Here is a 12,698-nt window from a genome sequence, read left to right as displayed (position 1 = left end):
TTTTTTTTCTTTTGACCAGTGTCTCTTAAGTTTAGTTGTACTGTCTCCAAGGGAAGGTGACGTGACCTGTAGAACTCCTGTGTAGATTATGTTTTCCTTTCTGGCCCAAGGGCCTCTTCGCTATTATCCGAGGTGACTTTCCCCGGTGTGCAGCTTCCCAGCTTCCCTTCTGCCCAGGAGCACGTTCTCCTGCCAGTTTTTCTGTGTACCTGAAAGATGCCTCTTCGGTAATTATCCAAGGTGACTTTCCCCGGTGCGCAGCTTCCCGGCTTCCCTTCCGCCCAGGAGCATGTTCTCCCACCAGTTTTTCTGTGTACCAGCTCAGTGAAAAAGAAGGCTGTCAGTGAGACAGCCTGAGAGTGATTGCAATAGTGAACTCAAGCACGGCAGCATATTGAAGGTGGTAGAGGCCCAGGTGCCATTCTGTTCTCTTGTCCATCGGAGTCACTATGAGTCAGAACCAACCATATGGTGCCTAATAACAGTAACGAGCCTTGGGTGGCAATATTTAAGGAAGGCATGGGCAGAATACTGAATGACCCAGGAAGCATCAAAAGAAGATGGAAGGAGTACATAGAGTCACTGTGCCAAATTATTGGCTGACATAGAATAATTTCATGAAACAACATGATCACGAGGCAGTAGTGATGAAGGAGGAAGTTCAAGCTCCTCTAAAGGAATTGGCAAAAGACAAAGCCCCAGGAATTAGTGGAACATCAACTGGCATATTCCAACAAACAGATGCAGGCCTAGATGTGCTCACTCAGTTGAGTAAAAAAATCTGGAGGACAACTACCTAGCCAACTGCCTGAAAGAGATCTATATTTATTCCCATTCCTTAAAAAGGTGACCCAACATAGTATGGGAATGATTGAACAGGATCACTAACATCAAATGCAAGCAAAATCCTCCTGTGGATTATTCAGAACAACTGGAACCGTACATCAACAGAGAACTACCAGAAATACAAATTGGATTTAGAAGAGGCTGTGGCACTAGGGACATTGTAGCCAATGTCAGATGGATCTTGTCTGAAAGCAGAGAGTACCAAAAGAATGTCTGTCTGTGTTTCATTGACTATGCAAAAGCATTTGACTGTGTGGATCACAACAAATTGTGGTTAATTAACCTGAGAAGAATGGGAGTCCCAGAACATTTGATTGTGCTAGTGTGGAACCCATACTAGGTCCAGGAAGCAGTCACAGAACAGAGCAAGAAAACACTGCATTATTTGAAATCAGGAAAGGACAGGATGCAGCCTGTCCCCATATGTTTTCAGTCTACATGAGGAACAGATCATTCAGGAGGCTGGACTTTGTGAGGAGAAATGTGGCATCATCAACAACTGCTTATGCAGATAACCTTGCTTACTGCAGCATTTGCTGTAGGTTAAGGACTATAGTCTTCAGTATGGATTGAAGATCAACATCAGGAAGACAAAGATTCTCACCACTGGACCAAGTGATAGCACCATTATAGATGAAGAAGAGATTATGACTAGTAACAATTTTAGCTTGCTCAGTTCAACAGTCAACACTCTTGGCACCAGCAGTCAGGAAATCAAAACACTAATTACTCTGGGAAAATCTCCTGCTAGGGTGCTAAGAGCAGCAATGTCAGTCCAGAGACTAAGGTGCACATGATTCAGGCCATAGTCTTCATAATTTTTTGCATTGCATCAGAGAGCTGGACAGTGACAAAAGATGACAGAATAAGAATCACTGCCTTTGAGTTCTGGTGCTGGAGAAGAGTATTGAACATACCATGGACTGCCAAGAAATTAAATAGGTCTGTCTTCAAGAAGGAGAATCCAGGCTGTTCTTTGGAGGCAAGGATTTTGAAGCGCCATTTCACATACTTTGGGCATGTTGCCAGGAGGTACCAGTCCTTGGAGAAGGACATCATGCTTGGAAAGTTGGAGGGACAGCATAGGAAAGAAGACCTTGGATGAGATGGATTAACATAGTAACTGTGATAAAGGTGGTCAGTGTGTTGGAGACAGACTGGCTCAGGATGGGACAAAGTTCAGAGCTATAGTGCATAGCGTTGCTGTAAACCGTAGTTGACTCAGTGGCACATAACAACAGTATAGGAAAATTGGCATTAGATTCAGTTATTTGGAAAATTCAATTTTGTGAAATAACTTTTCCCCCAGTAATGCCAACAAAATAAGTTTTTCCCTACTATCTTAATATGAAATACTCTGTTTAGTCTATTTAGTTAGGAAGAAATCAGGAGCCTGCTTGATGGTGGCTAATGACAAGTGTTTGTGTCATTGTTTTACTGGAGTGGCTTCCACACTGGATCCTTAAGGCCTCCACCCAGTGGTCATTTTAATATGGTTTTAAAAATTCTGAACAACCCAGAAGACAAGTAACTATTATTTTATTTTGTTTGAAACTATTCCTGATGTTATTAAATATTAAAGTGTATAGAAATACTAGGACATATGTACACTATTTAAAGGATATTTGACATGAGAGGTAAATTTGTTCAGAGTATCTACTACCTTCCAGTTGACTACTATGGAACAATGGCTTTTTATTTTCTTCTACTATTTTCATTTTTTTATTTAAACATCATTAATTTCATTTAGCCATAAAATATAGAAAGTTTCAAAATGCTAGGAAATCTATTTTAGTCTAGATTGCAGTTATTAGTTAGGTCTCCTAAGGCTTTATAATATTTTTTCCCCATTTTGTTTTCTTTAGAAAGGACTGAAGTAATTATGTGTAACAGAAATAATATAAACATTAAGATTCATCTAAATGAGCCAACTCAGTGCATATTCATTAATGGTTTCTATGGCAATTATAACTATTTCTTGTGTGCATAGTAAAAAAATATATGGGATAATTAACACCAGAATTTACATTTTGGCATACGTCCTAGGACTTAGCCATTAGCATGCCATGCTCAATTTCTAAATCCACAAACTTGCAGTAACTTTTTCTAGAAAGTCTTCTTTCTCTTCCATTCTCAAAACATAATTATATTTTTGGAACTGTAGACTGTATAATTCTTTATAATTTTTTTAAGAACCAAGAAGGATGAAAGATAACGTACTAATCAAAGGAACATGCAATTCTCAGTCATTATAGTATACTAACATCCCACAGATTCAGCCACATTCTTTTCCCATCTTTGAAAGAGGATTTGGCAGCTTTATGGAATAGTAAGCTGTTTCTCTGAGCCACTCTGACAAGGAAATTGGCTCAGTGTCTTATGTGTTCATAGGCCTCATTGGCTGTAAAGCATGGGAAACACATCTGACATGGCACAGCTTTCTATCCAAAAAGAAATGCTATGCCACTTCATTTCTCTCTCCTTTCACATCACATCCTTTGTGCATGTTGTCAGGAGGGACCAGGCCTTGGACAAAGACATTATGTTGGGAAAAGTGGGGATTCAGAGAAAGAGAGAAAGACCCTCAACAAGATGGACTGACAGAGTGACTGTAACAATGGGTTCAACCATATCAGAGATAGCAAAGATGGAGCAGCATTGGACAAGGTTCAGATCCATTGTTCATAGGGTCACCGGGAGTTGTAGACAACTTAATGGTAGTTAACAACAGCATCATAATAGAATTCCATAAGGACCACCTTGGTTCTCGTTTGTTATAGGCTCTGGAAATCATAAACCTTCCTGAACTCAACAGAGGTAAAAACCAACATAAATATGGTAACTGTCCAAGGGTTAATAAACAAACATATGGGTCTGTTTCATAATGGCTTGCTTGGTACCCTGTTGTGTGATGCATTAAGTACTAAAATGCTAATCAAAAGCTTAGCAGATCACATCTGCCAACCACTTCTTACCAAGCACTGCGCAGAAGAGAGAGGAGGTATGCTTGTGTAAATGCTTATGACCTGAGAAACTCAGCACAGGAGCACTGCCTACTCTTTCCTATATGAATGCTGTGAATCAGAGTCAACTTGATGGGAGTGAGTTTCGTTTAGGTTTGTTTTTGATCATTACTAGTTAAATTTTGTCTTGAAGACAGTGAAGCCAGAATGCTCCTTGGAGGAAAAGATTATAAAGCTTCATCTCACATACTTTAGGGGTGCTGCTAGGAGAGGCTATTCCTTTAAGAGGAATATCATGCTTGGAAAGGTAAAGGGTGCTGAAAGAGAGGAAGACCCTCAACTAGGAGGATTGACACAGGTACTGCTGCAATGGGCTCAAGTGTGTTAGGAAGTGTGAGGATGGTACAGGATAGGACAGGGTTAAGATCTGTTGTTCATAGGTTCATGTGTGTTGTACTCAACTCAATGGCACCTAATGAGACCAGTTAAATATAGGAAAAAGTTAAGCCATCTACAGAGTGATTATTATAAAATATTATTTGGCTTATGCTTTGGATAAGGTTTTATTCTTTTCCCTGGGAAGTTTTCTATATAGTATTTATAATTTCACAAACCTCAATTTATTAGAAATATTTTAATTCTTCTTAAATGAAAAGCAATACAATTTCTAGTTATAGCATACTTGATTAAACTTTAAATAAAAAATTTCTTTTCCTTGGAAACGCATTTGTTACAGAAATTTGTTATTGATTTTAAACTAAAATCTAGCATGATTTTAAAATGTATACATAACGTCAAGAGTGAGATGGGCCACTTTGTTACTGTGGTGTTGGAGAAGAGTGCTGAATATCCCATGAACTACCAAAAGAACAACCAGATATGTCTTAGAGAAGGTGCAGTCAGAGAGCTTCTTGGAGGCAAAGAGATAAAGCTTTGTTTTACATACATACTTTGGACATGTTACTATGAGAAGTTATTCCTTGGATAGGGTCATCATGCTTGGAAAGGTGGAGGGAGAGGAAAGGAGAGAAAGACCCTCAACCAGGTGGATTGACAGTGTGACTGCAGCAGTGGGCTTGAGTGTGTCAGAGATTGTGAGGTTGACACACAATAGGACAGGGCTCAGATCTCTTGTTTATCACATTACTATGAATCGTGCTTGACTCAACAGCACCTAACAGCACCAACAATAACCCCTGCTTTGAAGTTTTGGTGTGTACATCCAGTACATTTCCTTTTTAATGACTGAGTTGTATATGGAGCGATCTCCTCCTGTACGATGCACATCCTCCAGAAACTCATGAGAGGGTCAACTGTGAGTCAGTTGCGACTTGACAGCACACAGCTACTCCTCTGAGTCTCTCTCATTAGATCTACTAAGGTAGTTTTGAGTGAGAGCTGTTTCTTTACTCAAATGTAACCGTGGCTAAGGTGGACTGATTCAGTGACTGGGATAATCAGGATGGGAGTATCAGAGACGGTGTGATTGGCACAGGACAGAGCGGAGTTTAGGGCTGTTGTACATAAGGTCTCTATGAGTCGCAAGCAGCTCGACGGCACATAACAACAACAACCAGAAATACTTCTATGACTTCTAAGGTGAAAGGTTTTAAAGTCCTCATAATTATAACAAATAAGCGATCCTAGTGGCACAGTTCTTAAGCAATCAGCTACTAACAAAAAAGTTGGCAGTTTGAACTCCCCGCCTGCCACTTTACAAGAGAAAGATGTGAATGTGAGTAAAAACTATGGCTTTGGAAACCCTACAGGGAAATTCTCCTCTATGTCCCATTAGTCAGAATTGCCTTGACAGGAGCAAGTTTTAATAGTAATAATTAATAGAATTAAAATAGAAACAAATAGATCTGTGGAACAGAATTTTTTAAAAGTAAAAAAATAGATCTCATACATCTGCCATCTGTGTCTGAAAACACAATATAAGGCCAGTTCGGTTCAGTTCAGTTCAGTTCATTTGAAAGAGGGGAACAGATTACTTACTGAATATTGCTGGTATAGAAGCAGCTATTCTGCCAGAAAATACAAATGCTGCTCCACACATATCAAAAACTCAAATTTATTGCCTCCAGCAGGTTTTCCAAGCTGAAAATTACACAGGAGGGCATTGCCAGTCTGTGCTGAAGAGCAGCTGGTAGAGTTAGACTGCCAGAGAAGCTCCACTTCGGGTTAGCAGCAAGGCTCTTCAGGACTGTGCCACCAGAGCTCCCCACACCCCGTGTGTGCGTGGAGGCAGCTCTCTCTGAAAAAAGTTAGTTTTATAGATCTGTGACCTAAGTGAAAGAAGTGAAACAGTAAAATCTCGCAACATCATTTAGAAGACTATGTTCACAAATTGGTGGAAAAGAGACTTTCTAACCAAGACATGGAAAATAATGCACTTTTCCAGGATGATGTAGACATCCACAAGTTATGAACAGAAAAACAGACCTAAAAAATGAAAATGTTTCCTAAAAAAAGTATGAAATAGCCTCAATATACCAAAAAATTATTGTCATTTATTTGCCCCTTCAGAAATTGTTAGGTTTTATTGCTTTTTTGTTTTGTTTTGCTAAGTTTCTCTTCTTGTATTGGTTTGCTCACAAGGTTCATATACATTGTGTTTCACACTATTCTTTATTCATATTGTGTTTCGTGCAATCATTCTCATGCACTATGTTGTCTGAAAATTGTTCAGAGAAGACAGGTAAAGTCAGCAGGAAGATAACTTCCAGTTAGTATTACTCTTTCTCACTTTTTTCTATTAAAATTCAAAATTATTTCTTTTCTAAAATACAGAAAGTAATAAAAGAAATCTAAAGCACTAGCATTCCTACCACTTAGAGGTAATCATTATTAAGATTTTAGAGCATGTAATTTATGCTCAATTTTGGTTTTTTAGTGAAACATAAAAGTGTGAATTTTGTCAACGTTTCATATTTTAATAAAGAATGAGTGAATTCTTAAAAGTTTCATTAACCTTATCATTTTTTTTTTACCCTTACTTTTTCCTTAAGTTATTCACTCTGCTTACTTGCCTTTTTTCCTAGTTCCTGGCAGACATGGAAAATAATGCCCTTTTCCGGGATGATATAGAATGTCAAAAACTCATTATGGAAGCAATGAAATATCATTTATTACCAGAGAGACGGCCGATGTTGCAAAGCCCTCGGACAAAACCTAGGAAATCAACTGTTGGCACATTATTTGCAGTTGGAGGAATGGATTCAACAAAAGGTATCAAAAGATTTCTTTATTTGGGGGGAGAGGAAAAACAGTCATTTTAATGATCAAAGAGCTCTTTGGAGAAATGGCTGACTCCAAGGCTGGGCAAGAGAAAATACAAGATAAGCCTGGAAACTCTTTTAACGTCAGAATGTAAGGAAGTGTGCAAAGCATGAAGGCAACAAACCAGGAAGAAGCAAGAAGCAGCGTTTACAGGTGCTCAGACCACTGCCATTGAGCCTGTTCTGACGCGTAACGACACTCCACCTGGTTTCTGAGGCTGTAAATCCAACAGGAATACTGCACATCTTTCTCCCTCAGAATCACTGGTGGACTCGAACCACTAGATCCACTTAACCATTTGTTGGAAGCAAAACTTACTGTGGACTATGCTACCAGTGCCCCCTGTTGATAGTGGCTTCTGCTTATCCAAGTCTGGGGTAATATGGGCATAAGAATAAATGATGGTTGAAAAATTTTAAGCTGTGGTGTCAGGATGTTTCTGTGAATCCACATTGATACTCAACTAAAGAAAGGAAAGTTCTTTCTTACCCTGAAATGTCAACTGATAAATGTCAGAGGAGAAAATTTACTCTTAGGTGCTATTGAATCAACTACATATGATTTGTAGCAACCCTGTGAGTACCTGCCCTGTGATATTGTCACAACCTCCACCGTGCTCTAGCCCGCTGTAATGCTCACCATCTCAGCCCATCTCCTTGAAGAACTGCCTTTTTCACTGATCCTCTCCCTTTCCCAATATGATGTCTTTTTCCAGAGATTAGTCTCTCCTAATAACAAGTCCAAATATGTGAGATAAAGTTCCACCAGGCTTACTCTAAGAAGCTCCCTGATTGCACTTCCTCCAAGGTCAGTTTGTCCTTTAAGCAGTCTGTGGGACATTCCATACTCTTTGACAACAGCACAATTCAAAGGCATCAGTTCTTCTTTGGTTGTCCTTATTCACAGTACAACTATAAGATGCATATGAAACAATTGAAAAGGCAAAGCTTGGATCAAGCACACCTTAGTTATCAAAGTGACATCTTTGCTTTTTAGCACTTTGAAGGGGTCCTTAAAAATAGGTTGATTTCCATCCTTTGATTTCTTGACAACTACTTTTGCAGGTGTTGATGTGGATCTAAGAAATTTCATAAATTCTTGAAAACTTTAGTCTTTCATCTTTCTATCATGATGGGGTGACTATGGGGGGAAAAGGGATTTAAAGAAATGACCATTCGATAACCATCCTGATAACCATTTTCAGACAAAAAAAATTATCAATGGATACTGAGACTACTGGATGAAAATTTAAAGAAAACAAGAAATTTTGTCCCAAAGGATCCCCTACTGTTCTTATTAGTTACAAATGGTAAAATAGTATCTTTATGGTTGAGAAGACTGGCACACAGCACCTTAACCAGATGCTGCAAAGATAGCATTGCCAGTCATCAAACAGCTGCACATACGTTTGATTTGACGCGCTGAGAAGAGCCCAGCAGTGCATACATTATCCTTGCCAGAACTGTGACTATTTGGAAGTGAAAAACATACCTAGATCAAGGGACATTTTGCAGAATGATTTACCTGTTTATAATCTAAGCACAGAAAATTCAAGGATTGTTGTAGATTAAAAGACACTAATGAGAAGTGACAGCTGATTAGAACGAATGATCTTGGATTTTCTTGTGCTACGAGAACATAATTGGACATTTGATAAAATTCAAATTCTATAGCTTATATAATAACATTTTATCAGTGTGAATTTAGAGTTTTATAAATGTGTTATGACTGTATAAGATCATTTCTTGTTCAGAGGAATACTGAAAAGTGTGTATGGGCATTTGACAATGACATGCCTGTAATTTTTACTACTCAAGTAATTCTAAAAATCTATGTACATTTGTATACATGTGTCACTTAATGTCTATAGTACAGTCTGTGAAATAGGATAGTGTGTAATTTGGATATTGTATGAACATCATAGCATTTTAGAAGCGGTCTCCATGCAACCATCGTTAAATCAGCAGAAAGCCTGTTTTTTAAAGCCTTGTGGGGACGCCAGACAAAGTCCAGGTGCTGTATCCTCTGGATACTGGAAAATGGTCTTGCCTGGCATTGGCTAGGTTGGGCAGGGTTGGCACCAGCACAAAAATAATTGTTTTGCCAACCTCTAGACATGTGAGGCTAGGAGAACAGAGAGGGGTGAGGGAAGTCAAAGGCTGCATAGCTAATGGGTAGGTGGATGAAGCCAGGAGCTGGGGAGGAGGATGCAGAATAGGAGACTCTTCAGGGTTGGGATACCCTGAACCCCACTGCTCATCAGTTCTACAGGTTTGGGGGAGGGCCTTGAAACCAATAAGAGAAGAGCTGCTTTTCTTTTTTTTTAAAAAAAAAGAACCTTAGGGTATCAATGACCATGCCATCGGACACTGCCTAGTAGATGTTGAGCGTCAGCATATGCATGTATAAAGAAATCAAACAAGTAAAATGGAAGCATTTAGAAAATCTAGGTCAAAAGTGAGAATTCTTTATACAGTTCTTTTGAACAGTCCTGACGAATCACTGTAATAATAGGAACTGTCGTGATATAGAGTGCCTGTTCTGTGCCAGGTGGTGTGCTAAAACCTTTTTGTGTGTTCTCTCAGTGTACATTGAGCTCCTTTCTCTGACTTTCCAGTACGAGTAGTCTGCAGTCCCCTGACAATACCTCTCACCTCCAGCCCTGCTTTTCCCTTTACTCCTTCTGTTCCAGCCCCCTTAGCCTCATCTTACTGCCAAACATTGCCCCACATGAGGGACACTAAATTAGCTGTCCTCTCACTGGGATATTTTATCCCTAAGCATGGTGTCCTTTATCCTGTCAACCCATCCTCCTTGAAGGGAATATTACTGCCATCTCTTACAGATGAAGATATCAAGACTCCATACACAAACCCCCAAGCTGTCATCAAGTCAGCTCCAGCTCATGGTGACCCTCCAGCAGCTTTCTGAGAGTGTAAGTTGCAACAGGGAGGAGACTGCCCATCTTTCTCCTTTGGAGCTACCGGTGAATTCATTTCAAACTGCTCAAGCCCTTTGAGTTAGGAGTGCAACCTGCTACAAACTAACCACCAGAGCTCCCTATCACAACTTGAAGAAATTAAGTATGTTCCCAGGTTCACATAACTTGTTTTGGTTAAGTGCCATCAAATCCACTACCACTCATAGCAACCGTGTGTACGAGAGTGAAAAACCTGCACAATCCTGCACCATCCTCATAATTTCTTCTGTGCTCAAAATCATTGTCATAATCACTGTATCCAACCAGCTCAGTGAGTGTTTTCCCAAGCATGGTATCCCCCTCATGACTGGCCCCTCCAGACATGCCCAGTGTATGTATGACTCTCAAACACAGACAGTCTCACTTTGTAGACTATAGTTTGCATCCTTAAATCTTCATTTATAATGTTATTATTACTCTGCTAAAAAACCCCCCAGCAATCTGTAAAAGTTTCTTCTTAACATATCAGTTGTAAATCCCTCTTTCTGGTTTTCAAGATTTTCTGAAATGCCGCCTTTCTTGTTTTATCACCTTCATTTCTAAGTCTTTCTGAATAATAAAATATTCTGACCTTTACCAAATTCGAGAACTCGTCATTGCCCTCACACTGAAGAACAAGCTGCATTAGTTGGATGGAGGTCTGATTGTTGAGGCCTTGGCTCCTTTCTTTTAATGTCTGTTTAGTATATTATTCTTTGTTGTTGTAAAGCTGATTCTGACTCACAGTGACCCCAAGAATCATGAAGTAGAGCTGTTCTATATTGGTTATAATCTATATGGGAGGAATATGCAAGGCCGTTTCTTCTATAGCATGCTGTTGTTATTTGCCATTGAGTCCCCTGTGACTCATAGTAATCTTGTGTATAATAGCTCTGAAGCTTGACCTGTCCTGAGCCAGTCCCACTGACTCTGAAACACCCACCCCCATTGCCCTAGTCACTGTATCAATCCATCTCACCTGAGCTCTTCCTCTCCTGTACTGTCCCTCCACCTTTGCAAGCATGATGTCCTTCTCTAAGGATTGGTCCCTCCTGGCCACATACTCAAACTATGGAGCTTCAAAATCATTCAGAACTTTATTCCACCTCTCCAAGACAGACCTATTTGTTTTCTTGGCAGCCCATGGTATGTTCAAGACTAATCTCCAGCACCACGACTCAAAAGGCATCAATTCTTCTTCTGTCATCCTTAGTCATTATCCAGCTCTCTTATGCATAACAAGTAATTGCAAAGACCATGGGCTGGATCAGGCTCACCTTAGACTCTATAGACTGATATCATTGTTTCTCAGTACTCTGAAAAGTTCCCTGACAGCAGATTTACCTAATGCAATTCATCTTTTGAAGTCCTGACTGCTGGTGCCAAGATCATTGATTGTGGAGCCAAGAAAGCTGCAACTTTTAACAACCTCAGTCTCTTCTCCATCCATCATGGTGCTGCCATTTAGCCCAGAGGTGAGAATCTTTGTCTTCTTGATGTTGAGCTTTAATCCATATTGAAGACTGCATCATTTGACCTGCATCAAGCATTTTAGGTCCTCCTCAGTTTCTGCAAGCAAGATTATGTCATCTTCCTCCAATCCTGATGCCACATTCCTCCTCACAAAGCCCAGCCTCCCAAATGATCTGTTCTGCATGTAGAATGAAAAGGTATGGAGACAGGATGTGTCCCTGATGTACTCTCCTGATTTTGAACCATGCAGTGTTTCCCTGCTCTGTTCTGAGACCTGCAGTCTATAGCATATTGAGTGGTTTTATTTCTACATAAATTATACTAACCTGCTCAGAGTGACCCTATAGAACAGAGTAGAACTGCTTCACAGGGTCTCCACGGTGGTAACTCTTCACAGAAGCAAATTGCCTCATGTTTCTCACACAGAGCAGCTGGTGGATTAGAACAACTGTCCATGCAGTTAGAAGCCCCAAAACATAAATTCACTATGTCACCAGGATACCATCTGCCATATCTCACTGATGCTGAGTTGGTATGGCCCATAGAAAGCAGTGGGTTTCTGAGTCTGTAAGTCTTAATGGTTGGTGACTGTCCATCTTTCTCCTTTGGAGCTGCTGGTGGACTCAAACTTTTGAAGATGTTTAGCCTTTTTATTAAGAGCACAGCTTGTTACAGAATGCACCACCAGGAATCCCTGCTTCTGATTCTAACGGTTTATTAAAAAGATGTTAGAATATATCTGTCCTTACTTCTTTAAAAGTTGATTTTCCAGTATAAATTAGAGGACTCTCCCATTTTTATATGGAGTTTTCAATTATTAAGACTAATTTTTGGATACTGGGGCATTTTAAAGATGACACTATTTTAAGAGTTCATGTTTTAAGAATGTTTTCAATTATTCAAATAACATTTTATTATAGTAAGATTATGATCCACTTCCTAAACAACATGCCTCTGGAAACTATGAATTTTGAAAAATGATGACAGTTAATGGAATGGCTTCAGATATTTTATTTGTGGGGTCGCTATGAGTCATGCTCAACTCGACAACAATCAACAAGACTATGGTACTACTACCAAATGAACAAGATCTAAAAGAAGTTTGCGACTAAACTTCAGAGACACTGATCCCAACATAGGGAACTACCATCAGCTGATGTGTTTGAAATCACAGA

The 12,698-nt window shown here is 39.6% G+C and overlaps 1 protein-coding gene across 1 annotated transcript in view; it reads left to right on the top strand.

Moving 5' to 3' along the window:
• Positions 1 to 12,698, top strand: part of KLHL5 (kelch-like family member 5) — a 104,612-nt gene that overhangs the window by 44,822 nt on the left and 47,092 nt on the right. Inside the window, exon 6 of the mRNA XM_006895421.1 lies at positions 6,854 to 7,040. Within this exon, the coding sequence (XP_006895483.1) occupies positions 6,854 to 7,040 (187 nt within the window). The remainder of the gene's footprint in view (positions 1 to 6,853; positions 7,041 to 12,698) is intronic.

Source organism: Elephantulus edwardii, unplaced genomic scaffold (assembly GCF_000299155.1).
Source record: "Elephantulus edwardii isolate Elephantulus edwardi_28Jun2011 unplaced genomic scaffold, EleEdw1.0 scaffold00167, whole genome shotgun sequence".
Classification (NCBI taxonomy): domain Eukaryota; kingdom Metazoa; phylum Chordata; class Mammalia; order Macroscelidea; family Macroscelididae; genus Elephantulus; species Elephantulus edwardii.
The sequence above is the reverse complement of the archived record's forward strand: the minus strand, read 5'-3'. Positions and strand labels throughout refer to the sequence as shown.